Here is a 17,003-nt window from a genome sequence, read left to right as displayed (position 1 = left end):
TGATTGGCTGTTTCATGATGTCGTCAACAAAATATCTAAACGGTTCCTCTCAGTGTGTGGTTTGTGCCTGGTAATATAACAAGTACGCAGTCACTGTATACCTGACGAATTTGTATTTTCAAGCACAGATATAATTGTTTACATTTACGAATATACATAACATTCAGTTGTGTTCTGGGAAAATTTTGTTCCTTTGGCCAATCGGTATCGTTTTAACAAACGCCATCGATGTGTATGAAGTGATTGGAACTTCTTTCAGAAGATGACCCACTTTTTAAATAGTTCTGCTTAAGAGTATGTATTGAGAGGATAAAAACTTAGAGGATGTCAGAAGTATCATAATCCCACCTCAGTCAAACTCTCTTTATGTTTCCATGGCAGCTGAAAAACTCAATTGGTACTTTTCATTCCCTGCTTACTGTATTCTTACGCAATGAAGGTAGGAAGGAAAGAGCGAATAGTAAGATTACAACCCATAATATTTCATTTATTTCCGCGTTGATGATCAGTGGTCAAAACTGTTTTGTTTGATAACAGTTATCGTGTATTATATAGAATAGCTTATTTGGAGGAAATGCTTCAAACCTCTTCCAAATTTACACTTTAGGCGCTATTGTATGTTGCAGTTCAAAGGTTTATGCCGTCATTTTGTCATTGATGTTTTAAAATGCTAACGAAGTCGGATGGAAAATTCCACCGACCTTCAATAGCAATGTCAGTGTTTCTCGAAAACAACCCACGAATGATGGTTTCTAGCCGGTTTAATGCAGTTGGAAGCAGTTCATTCATAAGAACGTTTAACTATAGGTAAACATCTCGTCAAAGTCATGTTCATCGTATCTGAGAAAAAAAAAACACGTCCAGTGCCTACATTAATACCTTAAGTACTCATACTTACAAAATGACTGCTGATATTGAGTCAATTGAGGTATTCAGTATTGTGAAGGAATAAACACATTAAGACATCCAGCACAGACACCATTAATGTATATGAATTCCATTTACACTTTGTAAGTTTGTGTTAAAAATTTGCTTTCTCAGTGAATACATGATAAAAATATATGACAGATTTGTGACTTCCCACATGTATCTTTAGCATGCAAGTTCAAAGGTGAAGTGTTTATGTGACCAGTAGCAGGTACACTTGTAGCTTTATAACTATAGTTCATTAAAAAAAGTGTGTATATCAGGGCCTGTATCTTGCTACCATCACATGGTCTGGTTCTGTGATTTACCTTTGTTTATGTATGGTCAGCTACTTATCTTTGTTGAACAATTTACAATATAGCTATTTGACCATAAGTAGGCTGGATTTAAGAACAATATGTCATTTGAAACCTAGATTCGTTATATGATTCAGTATGCTTATGTTGAATGAAGTATCTAACATTATGGATTTCTGTACGACGTTGGTTACCATATGATATGGAATGTTTGAAGTATGTACTGTAGGTGTAGGTGCATCTGTCTTGGTTTTATTAGTTTTATAGTAGTGACTAATGCTGACAAATGTGATATGTAGGGTCATCCTGATACAGTGTTGCTTGTTTAAATTATCTCTATTTCTTCAACAGAAATGATTATGGGACTGTCCATATTTGCATCTGAGTTGAAACAGATGACAAGTAGATGCAAACATTTGAAAAACAACTCGTTTGATTTATTTTATTAGAAGACTGAATAGTGAACATGGTACAAAACATATTTGGTTGAGGGAAGATCAAATGTATGAACAGTTAAACCCATAAAGATACTGCTAAAATGTTGTTAAAAGTGGTGCTGAACCAAATACCATTGTTCACTTTGATGTCTTCTGAAATGTTTACCATCAGAAATCGTCTCTTTCCACGACAATGTTTTTCATATAGCCGGTTACGTGGCTTGTAGATGGTATACTGAGGGGTGGACATAAAATCTAGTGTAGGTCTGGTTTCCATAACCTTTGTATTTCTTGTGAATTTCTTATGTATGCAATATGAGTTAGGATTGAGACACTTGTAGTACAGCCTGTATTGATGGATAACAATATTTCCAGTTGAGTTGTTATATGTGTGTGCTTTAACATTTACAGTGCAAAAACATGCATTTCCTATCCCACTCCCACTGTGAAAATGTCAAGCTCACAGAATCCAGTAGGTAGTGAATATACTATACAGATCTTCTGGATTTACATGGCAATATTTCGTATATATCTTATTTCTTTACTGATGCACACAAGTTCACCTGCAGATAGTATGAACAATTTCATGAAACAGTGATAAATCCATATTTTGTTTCAGATGTGGTTTAATGACTGTGATCTTGGAAACAATGTGTTACAAGTATACATGGAAAAAAGTTGGCAACAGGATTTTGCATAACAGGAAGCTTGTCGATGTGACATAATGTCAAACTATGGAGATAGTTCACAAGATGAACCAGTGGACAAAGATGTATTGTGAATGTAGTTGACTAACTGCATGTATAAAGTGACATGGATGAGACAGCAGACTCTCCAACTGGAGAGGAACTGGCACCAGGCAAGATGGATGTTCTGACTGTTACAGCGACAGTCAATGCTCTCCATCCCCAGACTACTACCTCTCTTAATGCTGCACAGTCTATCTTACCACAGGCATCATATGTGTATCTTGGTAGCACGACTGGTCACCAGACAACATCTGTGAACAACGGCCAGCCTGTTGTGTACCTTAGCAGCAATGCTAACCAACAGAAGGTCCTCAGCACCATCACACCAGTCCTTGTTTTGTCAAACAACCAAGGCAAAGGGTCAATGGAAGCAAATGTTATGTTGGAGAACTCATCACCAGCATTTCTGCGACTTTCTGGTGACTTGCAGAACATCCAGGCAATGGCTCAGGCTAATCTCATTGCACAGACTCAGGAGCACATTGCTCAGCAGCTTGGAGAGGAAGAGATTGCTCTACAGTCTAAGGTTAAGGGTAACGGGGATGCTTTTACCAGTCTTCAGAGTTCATGTGAAGATGAAGAACAAATAGGTCACCATGAGGGAAAATCTAAAGTTTCAGGTAACCAGTGCTAGTGGTTGATTTAGTCTAGAAATCATGCCGTGGTAATTGTGTGTAATGGCCGATCCCAGGTTAGGACCCATGAAAATACAAGTTAGAAGTTGGTTTCAGTAACCCATGCTTGCTGCAAGAGGGGACTAAGGGGATCGGGTGATTAGGCAGACAACTTGGTATATATCATATGTTAGATGTACAAATGTATTTATGTGCGTACATGATGCACTTGAAATCTTATATTGTACATCATTAATTTTTAGGCGTACATGTCCCTTATCTGTAGCCCTGACAATGGTTATGTGGTCCAGACTCCAGCAGTTTTAAACAACAAATTGAAAATGATAAACCAAACCCTCGTTAGGATGTGAGGATAGGTCCTCCTACTAAGCAATGCAAGACAAGAACATTATAATCAAAACTTTTACTCAGATGAGATACCACCATCATGTTTATTGGCAAGAGCTTCATGGTAGATCACACCATAATCTAATAAGGCAATAAATGTCAACATTTTGAAGTTATCATTACAATATGACTTTAAGCTTTTGGAAGAAAATGTTAAAATGGGCAATGGAAAATCCAAAAGTTTTAACATTATCAGCAGAAACCAAGAAGTGTTTCAATTATCTTATGACTTGAACTGTTAGACTGACCTCTCAGAAGTATTAGGTAACAATAAAGGCGAGATATGCTTTTAGTGATTGGCAACTTCTAAATTCTGTTATGAGGTGATGCTTCAGTATAGATCCTTATACTGGTGTCTAGCATGAATGGTAAGAATCAATGCCAAAAAGTATCATAGTAGAATATAGAAGTTGTGTAAAAACACTAAAATATCTTGCCTTTACTGCTGGGATTGACTTCTGCCATATCCAGGATAACACTGGTGCATGCAACTTTTAATGTCATATTACATGTATACCGGTAGTGCAGATAACAAATTTCATCCGTAAGTGCATGGCATAGGTTTTTGGTATATATTTGCCATATTAGGTAAGTCTTTTCCGCTATCAGTTAGTGTAAGTTATAAACATAAAAATGTAAGTTGTTTCTCATGTTCAGTAATTACTTACCCAGACAATGTACACAATCTTGTGACATTTCATGGGAGGTCAAAGGTCACTGCTTAATACATCACTCATAATGGTGGTCACCATCAGTTAATTTTGTAGACTGAATTCAAACAGAAAAGAAATTAAATATGTGAATGAAAATGTCATTTGGAAAAAAAACCAGTATCTATCAAAACATTCCTCAGATGAGCAGTTTGTAAAGGGAGATTGTAAAGTTGACCATGAATATCTGTCTCACTCCTCTGATATGGAATTGTCTGCTGTCAGTCATAAGATTAGGATTGTTGATAGGCTTGTCATTGAAATACAAGCACAATACTTTGAAATGTAACAGGAGACTGTGTGTTGTAGAATCAGGGTTGCTTTATAGAGTAAGTTGAGCAATTCTTTTAGAAATAACTGGACAGATGGTACGGATCAGCTTCATTATGAAGTAACAGAAGGCTTGAGGTACTGTCGTGTTTTTTAAAAAGGTGAACATGATGAAGAGTACTCATCTCCAAGAAATACCAGACTAAGTAAACTTAGGCTCATCATTCATGATCATTATTTGTTACACTGCTATACTGAGTCTATCAAACCACAGTAGAAGGTCCCGTTGGCTAACCGTTGGATTTGACCAGTGAGAATACTTCAAGACTCGAAAGTCAACATGCCCATATATTGTTTGAACGTTTGCCTCGAAAACCTTTGTGGTAGAATGATTCCGAATGCTGAGTAAATAGTCACTGAAAATAGCATTTTTGTCAATACTCTTGGATAGCATCCAGCAGAAATATAGGCAAATAGTAGTAGCATATTTACTGCAAATGACATATCTGTGTTTTATGGGAATTTTCATTTTTTTTTTTGTGTTCACGCTCAGTTATGAGAAAATCAAAGAAACATTTTGTAAGTCCTCCTGAACCGTAAATAGTACTAGTATGTTGTCTGAGAGGTTAAATCACTTCAGCCATCTCGCATGTGATTGAATGGTCATAGCCCACACAAAGGTTAGCTGACACAGCCTAGGGTTTTTAAACTCAATATAGCAGCATAATGAAAAGTTACTGAGCTGAAGTTCACTTGGACTTGCATGAAAGAAATACATACTGGAAATGATTCATTACAAATACAATAGATATCAGTGAAAACAGATATATAGGATTTTTAAGTTTGAAGGATCTGTTGACTTTATCAGGAAAGAATTTACTGGTACAGTCCGTTTGATTCCATTTGAGACCGATGACCGATAAGAGAAAGTCGATTCATTTCAACAACAGCTGGTAAGAAACACCATTAAGTCCCTATATAAACGAAATACCTTTGTCGCTGCATATTCTGAAAAAGCATATGGAGACAAATCATTCTTTGGTCATTTCAAAATATCAGTTATGGAAGTTGCTTCACAAATTTGGTTTCCATTACAAAAAAGTAGGCTCAGAAATAGACGTACACTGTGCGAGAGGTCTGATATTGTTCAACTAAGAAACCAGTACTTACGCACAATTCGAAAGACACATACAGAGGGTTACGAGCCTGTATATTTGGATGAAACATGGATAAATGCTTCCCATACCACAAGGACACAATGGTTTGCTAGCTCCTCTTCAGAGTCCTGTGCCAAAAAATTACCACTTGGCAAGGGAGAGCGACTGATTGTGCTCCATGCTGGTTGCAAGAGTCTGATTCCTACCTGGCTGCTCCCTAGTCTTCAAGGCAAAATCTAGATAACCAAGACTATCATACCGAAATGAACAGGATGGTTTTCTTAGAATGGGTACAAAATCAATTGGTACGAGCACTGCTTCCCCCCAAAGTCTGATTGTCATGGATAACGCTCCATAACATGGTGTTCAAGTACCTAATACAAAGGTCCCAACATCTAACAGTAAGAAGGGGGACATGATAGATTGGTTGCAAAACAAAGCAATATCGTATCCAGAAATAGCAACCAAACCTACTCTGTATGACATCATAAAGTCAAATAAAACCACACCTGTCTTTAAGGTTCATGAGTACCTTACAGAATATGATCATTCAGTTTTGCAATTGCCACCCTATCGTTGCGATTTAAGGTTAAACCCACTAGAACTCATTTGGGGTATAATGAAGTCGGATGTTGGCAGGCAAAATGTAACATTCAAACTTCGGGATGTACAGACGATTGTTCAACAGTCAATAGGCGCCATCACGCAGGAAACATGGCAAAAGTGTGTTGAGAATGAAATAGAAAGAGATTATTGGGAACAAAGTGGACTGGACCATGCCAGTCGTTATCAGGGTAGACTCTGACGACAGCGACACCAATTCGGACAACAGCGTCTGCTGAAAGTGGCAACACTGACTCCCACTCAACATCTCAAGTGGTAACCAGATAACGGCTTTTTAGATGACCCCATCTTCACAACACACTCTTGTTGATTACCTGGCTGTTCTACCAGCAAGTGTCCCCCCTCGTACAAAATAGTGAAAGGTGACAAGAAAATGATGATCATTTGTTAAATGTCTTTTTTATTCAGGTGTCCCAAATTATGAGACACATCAGAGTTGTTCTGTCGATTTCATGTGGCTGTGCAAAATTTGGTTTTGTTGCAATTATTAGATTTTGTGTTAGTGAGCAATTTATCGGTCTCAAATGGAATCAAATGGACTGTAGCACATGTTTATTGATACCTTGATTTCCTGAGGGGAAAAGATATAGCTTGTTTTATCAGCACATTGTCGTGATTATTGACGAAATTTCTTTTTTTCCAGTAAAGCTGAATCCCTTGATGGGTGTATCCATTATTCAATGATAAGCACAGTATGCTGAAGTAAATACTGTAGTGCTAGGATACTTATTCCCTTTGTGTGTGAGAATGTGAGTGAATGAGTGAGTTTAGTTTTTCGCTGCACTCAGCAATATTCCAGCTAAATGGCGGCAGTCTGTTAATAATGGAGTCTGGACCAGACAATCCAGTGATCAACAACTTGAGCATCGATCTGCACAAATGGGAACCGTGACGTGTCAACAAAGTTGGCAAGCCTGACTATCTGATCCCGTCAGTCGCCTCTTAAGACAAGCATAGTCTCCTTTTATGGCAAGCATGGGTTGTTGAAGGCCCATTCTACCCCGGAACCATCATGGGTCGCATGTAGAGAATGTATTTAGTTTGAAACAAATAGTGAAGTTGGACAAGAAACAAATAGTGAAGTGGAAGAATAAGAGTTCAAAGTGACAATTGTCTGATCTGATGTCATTTCAAGCTAATGGACAATTTATTTATGTCTTTGCTTGTGATGAATGTGAGGCACTTTGGTTGACCAATACATTGAGATATTAAGCCCTTTTGATGGATTAGTATTTGATTACAACAATTTAAAAATGAAAATAATGTACTTCAGCACATTCTCAAGTGTATTTTCTAATTTATTATGAATAACTGAAAATACAAAAGGCCTCTCATACAAGCAAACTCTGAAATATTTGTGAAAAATCTCTCAGCTGGTCTAAGATTTCAAATGTCATGTTACTCAGCAGGTCCCATTTAGAAGAACATCTTAAAGCTCACTCTCTGCTAATACACTATGTTTAACGACTCTTGGCATACAATGCAGAATGTCTGTGCTGATTGTGGAGACAGCATGGATCATTGCTGATACTGTCAACAGCTTTGATTGATTGCTTAGCGGGGAAACACCCAAAACATGCTTTCATGATCCGTTTGGCAAAATGAGTCCTACATGCAACATTCTCTCTCTTTGGTGCCTTTTATGTTATTTGTGAGTTCTTTTTTCTCATGCATAATGTGAAATAGTCCTCTTTATTTCTGAATGTATGTTTCAGGGGGAAAGGTGTACACATGTGAGACTGAAGGATGTGGAAAGACATTTTCCTCTGCAGGTTTCCGCAAGTTTCATCAGACAGCACAGGGTCACTCTGTGAGTAGCAAAGCTCTGCAGTGCCCATATGACCAGTGTGGGCGCAAGTTTGCTCGACCAGCCCACTTCAAGTACCATCAACTTACACACACGTAAGTCTTTTCTGTAGTTTGAACATTTATGGAGGATAAGATGTCATTTTCTCCTTGAGTGAAAATTGTTTTTCCAAAATGGAATGTTCTTTAACTCTTTTGAGATGTAATAATCAGCTGATTTTTTCATGTTGACTCTTGTCTAATAGTGCTGTCTATGCCTAATCTACTTCCACCGAGAAGAAGGACCCTGGTGCCCCTGTAGTTTTGACAACTGAGACTGTGTGCATAGTTGTATCCCTTCCCTATGTGTTGTTGGTGTGCTCAAATTAAGATTGTTGGTCTGTTTGTACCTCTGTACAAATAAACTCCACCAAATTAGTCTACATCAACAGTACTCTCTCCTGCATTATGGTGACACATGACCAGAGAAAGAAATTACTATTTTGCTGTTACAGTGACAACCGCCAGTATGAATGTGAGTTGGAAGGCTGTGGCAAAAGGTTCTTCACAGCTCAACGGCTCAAAGTTCATATGCGCACACACACAGGAGAGAAGCCATTTGTCTGCTCTGAATGTAACAAATCCTTCACCACTGCTGGGAATCTTAAAAACCACGAACGAATACACTCAGGTAAATTGTCTTTTCAATGATGATGATGTCCTCCATGATTCAGTGCATTATTGTATCTTCATTCCATTGAGATGTACATAGACTGGAGTTCTTGACCAGAATCATAAACACTTATATAAAAGAGTCAATAGTATAGTGTGATGAGTTCAACCTCATAAATTACAGAAATTCTCTGCTTGATTAGCAACACAAGAAATGTGGTTATTTTCTAGTATATGGGACATGCTTTTGGTACAAGTAACTGCAAGTTATATTTGAGCTACTACATAATAATATAACGCTTTCACCATATTGATGCCCAGCAACAATAGACGCTCAATTGGAGACTATATAGTTTTGTTTCCCAGATGGAGGAGTTTTTCCAGGTGGAACAGTTTGTTGGGGACAAATCCAGGTGCCTTTGATCTTCTGGAGCTCAGGGCAATGGTCCAAACATTCAGTATTCATTTTATGAACTTCTGGTTTGTGTTGCAAACTATCATTTATCCCCCTTCTTCCCGCCACAGCGTGTAGTGGAGGAGGAGATGGAGTCAACGCCTCGTCTGTCTGCCCGTCATTTTTTGCTGGAGCATAACTGAAATACCATTCAACATTTTTAGACTATATATTTTTTGTATTTTTGGTAGATATGATAAACTGAACCTAAGGTTGTCCCTTTTGTTATATACAGATTTTTGGCATTTTTATTGTCCCCTGCCGCAACGCAAAATGGGGAACTATGTATTCAGCAGCATCTGTCCGTACATATGTCCCATTTCTTATTAACGCCATACCTCATGAACTGTTTTACTGAATGTCTATATATTTGGTGACAGTCTACATTAGGGGATTGCCAGTTGGTTGTGTGGATCTTGATCTTATTTTAAAAGTCACCACAACTCTTTGACCGCTTTTCAAACTCTATTTAATGTCATATCTCATGAACTGTTGTACCCAGTGTCTTCAAATTTGCTGACAGCCAACATTTGGGGATTATGCAAACACCAGTCTGTATGGATGATCTCGATCTTATTTTCAGTATGACCACAACACTGTCCACGATTACACGATACCATTTAGAAGGCGGTCAAATGCAACATATGTCATATTTGGAATTTCACTTTCTTAGTAAAGTACAAATTCTAGTTCGCCAGCATACAAAGTCAGCTGCCTAGCCCGCTTAGCCACTGCGGCTTCCACAAAAATGATAGTCAGACTCAGTACTTTGTGTACCCCTCAGATAAGTGTAAATTGGCACGGCTCCCACGCCTGAAAGCTGCGATTGCGCAATGCCGTTTAGAAAGTGGTCAAATGCAACACATGTCATATTTCGGGTTCGAATTCCGGATGGGACTCAACCAAAAAAAGTACTAGAATCTGTACTTTACTAAGAAAGTGAAATCCCAAGTATGACTTATGTTGCAACACTGTCCACTTTTCAAACTAATGCAATATTCCATAAAATATTGCAACCAATGTCCTCACTTTTGTTGACAGTCTACATTGGGTGATTATCCAGACATCAATCATTTCACGAATCTTGTGTGTGAGCAAAAAGTAAAGAGTACTGAATATGTTCTAAATATTTCATTCTTATTTAGCAGCGGGGAACATTGCCATGTTAGTTGCAAACACTTGTTATTTTCAAAATACTATATTATATTATTGGAATGTGAGACAAATCTTTTCTTTGCAGTCGTAAGATTTTGCAGATGAAACTAGAAAAACAAATTTAGAGTTATCTCCCTTCAAGTGTTATAAAACATTTCTATGCATCATTGAATCATGATTCAGTGCTTTTGAGATAGAGAAGTACTACCACAAAGTACCAAATGAGTTGCCATTGGCTGCAGGGTGTCATTGCAATGTACTTTCTTGTAAATGGGATACATTGAAAACAATAGAAGAGCGTTTAGCCAATCAGAAGACAACATTTATGTGTGAGGTCAGATCATTTCTATTGCTGCTGATATTCTTATTACCACAATATATTTTGCAGGTGAACGTCCATATGCCTGTGACTATGAAGGCTGTGTCAGAAAGTTCACAGAATGTTCATCCCTCAAGAAACACAAGCTGGTCCACACAGGTGAACTTGGATTTTTTCGTTTTTACTCCAAATTGGTCCATATTTTTTAATTTGTGTGCATCATTTATTTTTGGAGGATGCAGATACCACTGTGAGGCAATAATAAGGACAATCAGGTGTTGGTTTTGCTCCCCAATCTTGGTTTTGCTCCCCACAAGCAGGGCTGTACTCTGTCATCAATTTCGTCTCCAAACAAATTCACATGCACGTGTCTGAAAATTCATATGCACATTTGTCTCAAAATATAGATTGAAATGTAAAGATTATGTGTTTTTTAACCATTAAGTGATAAGTTTTCCAACTTGCATGAACAAGAATGTGACTGAAAACAGTCAATAGCCAATTTTTGCTGCTAGTTCTTTGATTTCTCTGCCAAATACTCTTGATGAATTTCAGCTCAGTGTTTTGTCTACCCCCTTTTTTTAGGGCAGTGCGTAGTACCCAAAAGTGCCCAGGTTTGAGTCCTCGCATCTGGTGTTCTTTGCTGTGATAATTTTGGGATACTGCTGAAAGCAGCATAAAACCCTACTCAGTAACTCATTCTCTCACTCCAACTGTGTTTTGTGGCTCGGAATTTGACCCTAAAAAAGTATTGGTAGTAGGATTGGAAGGATACCATTCATTGGAATGCAGACAAGAAAACTAGTCTACTTACAGTCTGTTTGACTCAAAAGCGGAAAAGTGGCAAGTTAGTATTAATTTAAGGTTGAGTGTGTTTAGTTCTGTGACACTTTTTAGCAGTATTCCAGCTATATTACGGCGGGAAATGGTCTTGACACAGCACACATGGGGAATTGACCCCGGGTCCATCCCTTGACAAGCAAATGCTTTAACCATGAGGCTACCCCAAATAATTATTTTGATATGCTATTGACACAACATAGGTTATTCATGTTAAATTTACTATGTGTGAACTTCATCAGTATTATGAAGGTATCTATGCACATTTTAATATTTTGTCAACATCTTGATATTTTTACAGGTGAAAAACCTTTTTCTTGCAACATCTGCTTCAAGACATTTTCCCAGAGTGGTAGTCGGAAGGTGCACATGAAGAGGCATGAAATGGCAGCAGCTGCTACAGCAGCTGTGACAATGAGGAGGGAGAGGAATGATATGGCTGTCACTGTTGCTCCATCATCTGCATCTGCCATTGCAGTCAAGAGAGAGATGAATGACGAGGGTATGAAAGAAAGTACAGACAACCAAAAGATGATCGTCATTCACGAGCTGGCACAGCACTATGAAGGTAGGTGTAGTTTGGTGGAATGTTGTTTGTATGGGAATAGAAGTTCTGAAAACAAAGACTTTTGGTTTAGAGGAAAAGACATTTTTCACTCAGTTTCACTATACACATTTCCATTTTCTTTCACTTAATGTAATGCATGTTATGATCCAGATTGTTTTTAAGCATAAATGTTGTCAAAAGTTAATATGTATCTTATATTGGCACTCAGGGTCTAAAACATTTGAGCCTGCTAGCCTGAAAATTGGTCTTAACTTTTTTTATTGATTTTAATTTTAATATTGGCAAAGCTCATGAAACAAGACAGATGTTTGCCTGACTACGGGCAAGTGGCTAAAGATGCAGCAGCAGTAAGTATATGATGCAGTAATCATGACATATTAAAATCCAAGCTTCCTCATTTAATGTTTAATTCATTGTATTGTCTTGTTAATGGTATTATTTTTCCTTGACAGCAGATACACATGAACCTGTTGTATTGACACAAGGCCTGACTGACCATGTTGTGACAGTAACTACACAACCAGCAGAAGGTGATGCTGAGAAGATACATCTACCTGATAACATTCTGGAGGCTCAAGGTGAGCTGTGTTCAATCACAGTGTACCATTTAGTCGGTTGGTGTTTTAAAATATTGTTGATGCAAACGAGTGAGTGAGTTTAGTTTTAGGCACTGTGCAATATTCCATCTAAATGGTGGTAGTCTGCAAATAATCAAGACAACTGGACAGTCCAGTGATCAACAGCATGAGCATCGATCTACAAAATTGGGATGTGATGACATGTGGTCAGGCTCGCTGACTTTATGAATGCATGTTATTGTTTTCCAGTCGCATGGATAAATTCTTGTGATGTCTATCACTGGATGATCTGGAAGGATATTTAGTTACAGCCATTATACTGAATATTGCTGAGTGTGGCATTGAACAACAAACAAACCTGCCAAAATGTGAGATGAGACAGATAGGAATGCTTATCAGTTGGGACATATGTTTTGAAAACAGACTAGTGGATATTGATCATGTGCTTATATACTGTCAAATGTATTCTGTTTTCAGGTTTACATGGAGACCCAATTCATACTGAAGCTCTCCAGACTGGAGACAAAGGCATGAATGTAGTGGTCCTCTCACAACCACAGGAGATTGTCAGTCTGACATCACCATACCACCAACCACACATTCCTGGGAGAGAGGAGATCATATATGAAACGGACCTCCTACATACAGACCTTGACCATGAGGAGATTGCTCATTCTGAATTCAGTCTTCAATCTTTGACCCAAGGGTCACAGGGCTCAGGAGATATGGGGGATGGCATCATGGCTGCTGACCAAGGTCTAACGGAACATGGTGATATTTCTAGTTCCTCCCAAACTGGGAGGGAAATGGCCATGGACCCTATGATGGAGTCAGATGATGACACTGATCATGTTGAGGATTTAGTGACAAACAAACAGCAGCAGGAGAAGGTTTGACACTGGAAACATAGTTGTTTGATGTGTGATACAAGTATTACTTTGACTTTTAATGCTCAGTATGTGTGAAAACCTTACCAGTTGCAGATATTACAAGTTTTGATTTGTTCACTAAGCATCTACTGGTCATATTTGAAGCTTTGTTTCATCCCAGTGATTTCCAACTCTTGTACTGTACAATGCCAGTGTGCTCCACATATCAGCACCAGACAACCATGACACTGGCTAGGGGATTTTTTTATGTTGCAAACACACATACAGTCATGATTTAGTGTAAAAGGCAGTGCATATAGATGACTGAGCATCAGTTTATATCTAAATATGCCTTGCTTTTGCTTTCATATATTTATGTAGGTTTTGGGGTGGTGAGTAGCCTAGTGGATAGAGCATTTGCTCATGCCTAAGACATGGGTTCAGTTCTCCTCATGGGTACTATGTCTGAAGCCCATTTCTGGTGTTCCCCTGCCATATGATATTGCTGGAATATTGCTATAAATGGCATTAAACTAAACTCACTTGCTTTCAGTTTAGATAGTTTCCACTAGTTTGAAATGTGTGATCATGACAAGTCATGTTTTACTTCAGTAAATTCTTATCCCAGTTCCTGTTTAGGGGCAAGTTTAACTTATTTCTTTGTGTTTTAACACAGTATGAACATATAAAAAGGAAACTGGTAACATTTACAAAGTTCCCCACATGTACTCAAGTGAATATTGTAACAATTAAATCACCGTCATAAAGTGTGATAGAGATGGACATGGGTATAACTATGAATTGTGATTAGGTAGCAATTTGTTGGCTGTGATGGAATCAGATGTGATATGTTCATTTATGACTGTTCATTGTTGATCTCAGTAAGGAGGGGAGTAGTATTACCATATCAGGACTTTTCCCAAGTGGTTTTGATAATGCTTCAAACAAAACAAAAATGAATAGCAGAGATTTGTATCATTATACCACACATAATTAACTGTACAGGTCAACCCTTCTGAAGGAAAACTTAACTGAAGAACTGTTGGTTCTCAGACATGAAGAAGATATTAATGTTAATGCTGTATGTGAAAATGTTGCATCTTACTGACACGTGCAAAGTGGAATGAAATATGAAGAATCAACTGAGTGTTCTGTGGTAAATTGGATATGTGTTGAGTGTATATATCTGAAGACCAATATATATATATATATGTTTGAGCCAAACATGGACACACATTTTGAGTTGTTCAACTGTTGTAAGATATGATTGTGATATCTTGATACCGACATTGAATATTGTCCTTCTGGTGCTAGAAGTTATGGTGCACAGTGTTGATGTCTGTGGCATTTGCCTAGTCTTGCATTGAATGTAATGTTGATAATAAACCAACTGAAAATCTGAGGCTTAGATTGTCTGCCATGTATCTTTAGTGAACATTTTACACAATAATATTATCATTTGCAACCTTGCCAGCCTAGTTATGTTATGTCTGAAGATACTTAAATGTGTCCTTGACAGTGATGCCATTTATCATTTGTCAGAGGAGTCTTGTGTTTTTCTTCTGTAATAAGAAAATTGCTTCCAATGGAGTGAATTCAATTTACACTGCTGTCATGTTAGCCATTTTGAATATTTCTTATTTTCAAAGTTATTATTTCAACTTTTATTATTTTTGGAATATTGTAGAAAATGACATATATAATAATCCACTCTCACCTTTTAGCTCATTTTGCTACAAAACAGGGAAGCGTAGCTCTTTCTTTTGTACCTAGTGTTTTGTATTTGGACAGAGCAGTTGGCTGTCTTTCAAACTGTAGTCTCCATGGCCTCAAACATAGTCTCCATTTCTATCAGTGCATAGGTCTAGAAAATAGTAAGAAATAGAATATAAGTTGGCATAATACAGCCGTCTTGGCCCACAACGAATGAATCCTAGGATGACAAGCTTTGTCCTCCATGTTTTATCAGTATCTGCAAAATGTATGGTTGTGGAAAGCAGCATATTCATTTAGTCCACCAAGGCCAGGGTGGGCTGTTTCAATCTACCACATTGTGTTCTTTATGCAACTACTTGATATCAATTTTTGTTATAGTCCCTGTTTCATATGTTGAATACAAACTGGATATGTATTTTCAAGGTTCATATCCATGTTGATTTTTCTCTGTACTAAAATATATGTTTTAGTTGTTTCCCCTCCCCCAACCACGTCCCGATTCTATTTTCTGTAATGTGCTGACATCTACAAATTAAAGTAGTTTGAAGAATTTTCTGCCTAAATTAATTGTTAAAGTGTAGAATAGGTATTGTGGAATCAAGGTCCTTGGCATATTTCATGTTTATGGGAGATATTACAATGGCATGGCCACAAGATTGTATAAGGATTGCCATTTGGGGTCAACAATAGTAAAGGATACCCAAAAGCAAAGTTAGGGAAGCCACTGAATAGAAACCACACTGACAAAGACGTGGCATTTCCTAGTCATGCTGGTGCCATTAATACATCATCCTGAACAGGACCATACAGATTTCTGCTATGAATAAGTCAACATTTAAAGGTTATTTACCTAGATATGTTTACACCTCTATGAATTATGTTTGTGCTGTCGTGTATATTTTTTTTATTTCTACATATTTTGTACAGTCTATTTTGTAATGTGATTAAATTACATTCAAAGTAAAGATTGTCTTTCTGATCTATGTGGCTTTCTGTGTTGCCATCAGCTGGTCACAACCCAGCTCCCATATGTCACTCCCATATGTGGGAGGCTTTAATCCCGTGGGTGGGTGAATATTCAGTACACATATTACTCTCATGGAGAGTCTGCAAGTAAACAAGACTGAGTAAGCAGTGAAAAGAGACAGGATCAATAGTATTGAAGCAAATGATACACATGACAGGTCACCTAACCAAGTGATGAGTACGTCCTAGATATGCATGAAGGACCGGGATAGAATATTGATCTTCAGTAACCGAGGCTTGTCAAAAGAGGCAACTAACAGGATCAGGTGGTCAGGCTGACTGACTTAGTTGACACGTCATAGGTTCTCAGTTGCACAGATCAATATGTTCATGCGGTGGATCACTGGGTTGTTTGGTCCAGACTTGATTATTGACAGACCACTGCCATATAGCTGGAATAATGCTGAGTGCAACATAAAACTAAACTCACATTCTGGAAAGGTATTCATAGCAACAGCTGTTTTAAGAGACACTGGTGCTAGATTGAAGCAGTGCATTTCAGAATTATCAGATCACAGCAAGAGCTCAGCATTTTGGCTATTATTAGGTGGAAGATGAAAAATTACACATTATTTTAAAATGCCATTGCTTTTAGTCATAAATGTATTTTTGATCTACCTTCCTCCAGATAAACAAATCACATCCACTTTTAATGACATCATTTCGGTTTGAGATAGGCATAGAGCTAAGATTGCTTTGTGCAAGTGGGCCCTGATCAGTGACTAGCAGTATGAATAGTCTTATAGGTAGGTCCACACCCAGTCAAGTTCTCAAGTTACAACACCACAAGCAATATGTCAAACTGAGCACTGTCGGACAACAGCCATGG

General features: G+C 37.9%; 1 protein-coding gene across 6 annotated transcripts; it reads left to right on the top strand.

The window, feature by feature from the left end:
- The first annotated feature begins 9 nt into the window (after nucleotides 1-9).
- LOC137294079 (zinc finger protein 410-like) lies at nucleotides 10-16,129 on the top strand. 6 transcript variants are annotated; one of them, XM_067825017.1, is made up of 8 exons: nucleotides 10-82; nucleotides 2,280-3,029; nucleotides 7,908-8,094; nucleotides 8,493-8,668; nucleotides 10,647-10,736; nucleotides 11,719-11,985; nucleotides 12,438-12,563; nucleotides 13,041-16,113. In XM_067825017.1, the coding sequence occupies exons 2-8, from the start codon at nucleotides 2,474-2,476 to the stop codon at nucleotides 13,457-13,459; spliced, it is 1,821 nt and encodes a 606-aa protein (XP_067681118.1). In that variant the 5' UTR covers nucleotides 10-82; nucleotides 2,280-2,473; the 3' UTR covers nucleotides 13,460-16,113. The 6 variants fall into 6 exon arrangements, with proteins under 6 accessions (XP_067681118.1, XP_067681120.1, XP_067681117.1 ...); XM_067825019.1 differs by having other exon boundaries at nucleotides 50-82; nucleotides 12,441-12,563; nucleotides 13,041-16,129; XM_067825016.1 differs by lacking the exon at nucleotides 10-82 and adding an exon at nucleotides 320-439.
- Nucleotides 16,130-17,003: the final 874 nt, after the last annotated feature.

This window comes from Haliotis asinina, chromosome 8 (assembly GCF_037392515.1).
Source record: "Haliotis asinina isolate JCU_RB_2024 chromosome 8, JCU_Hal_asi_v2, whole genome shotgun sequence".
Taxonomy (NCBI): Eukaryota; Metazoa; Mollusca; class Gastropoda; order Lepetellida; family Haliotidae; genus Haliotis; species Haliotis asinina.
Note: the sequence above shows the minus strand (reverse complement) of the source record. Positions and strands in the feature narration are given on the sequence as shown.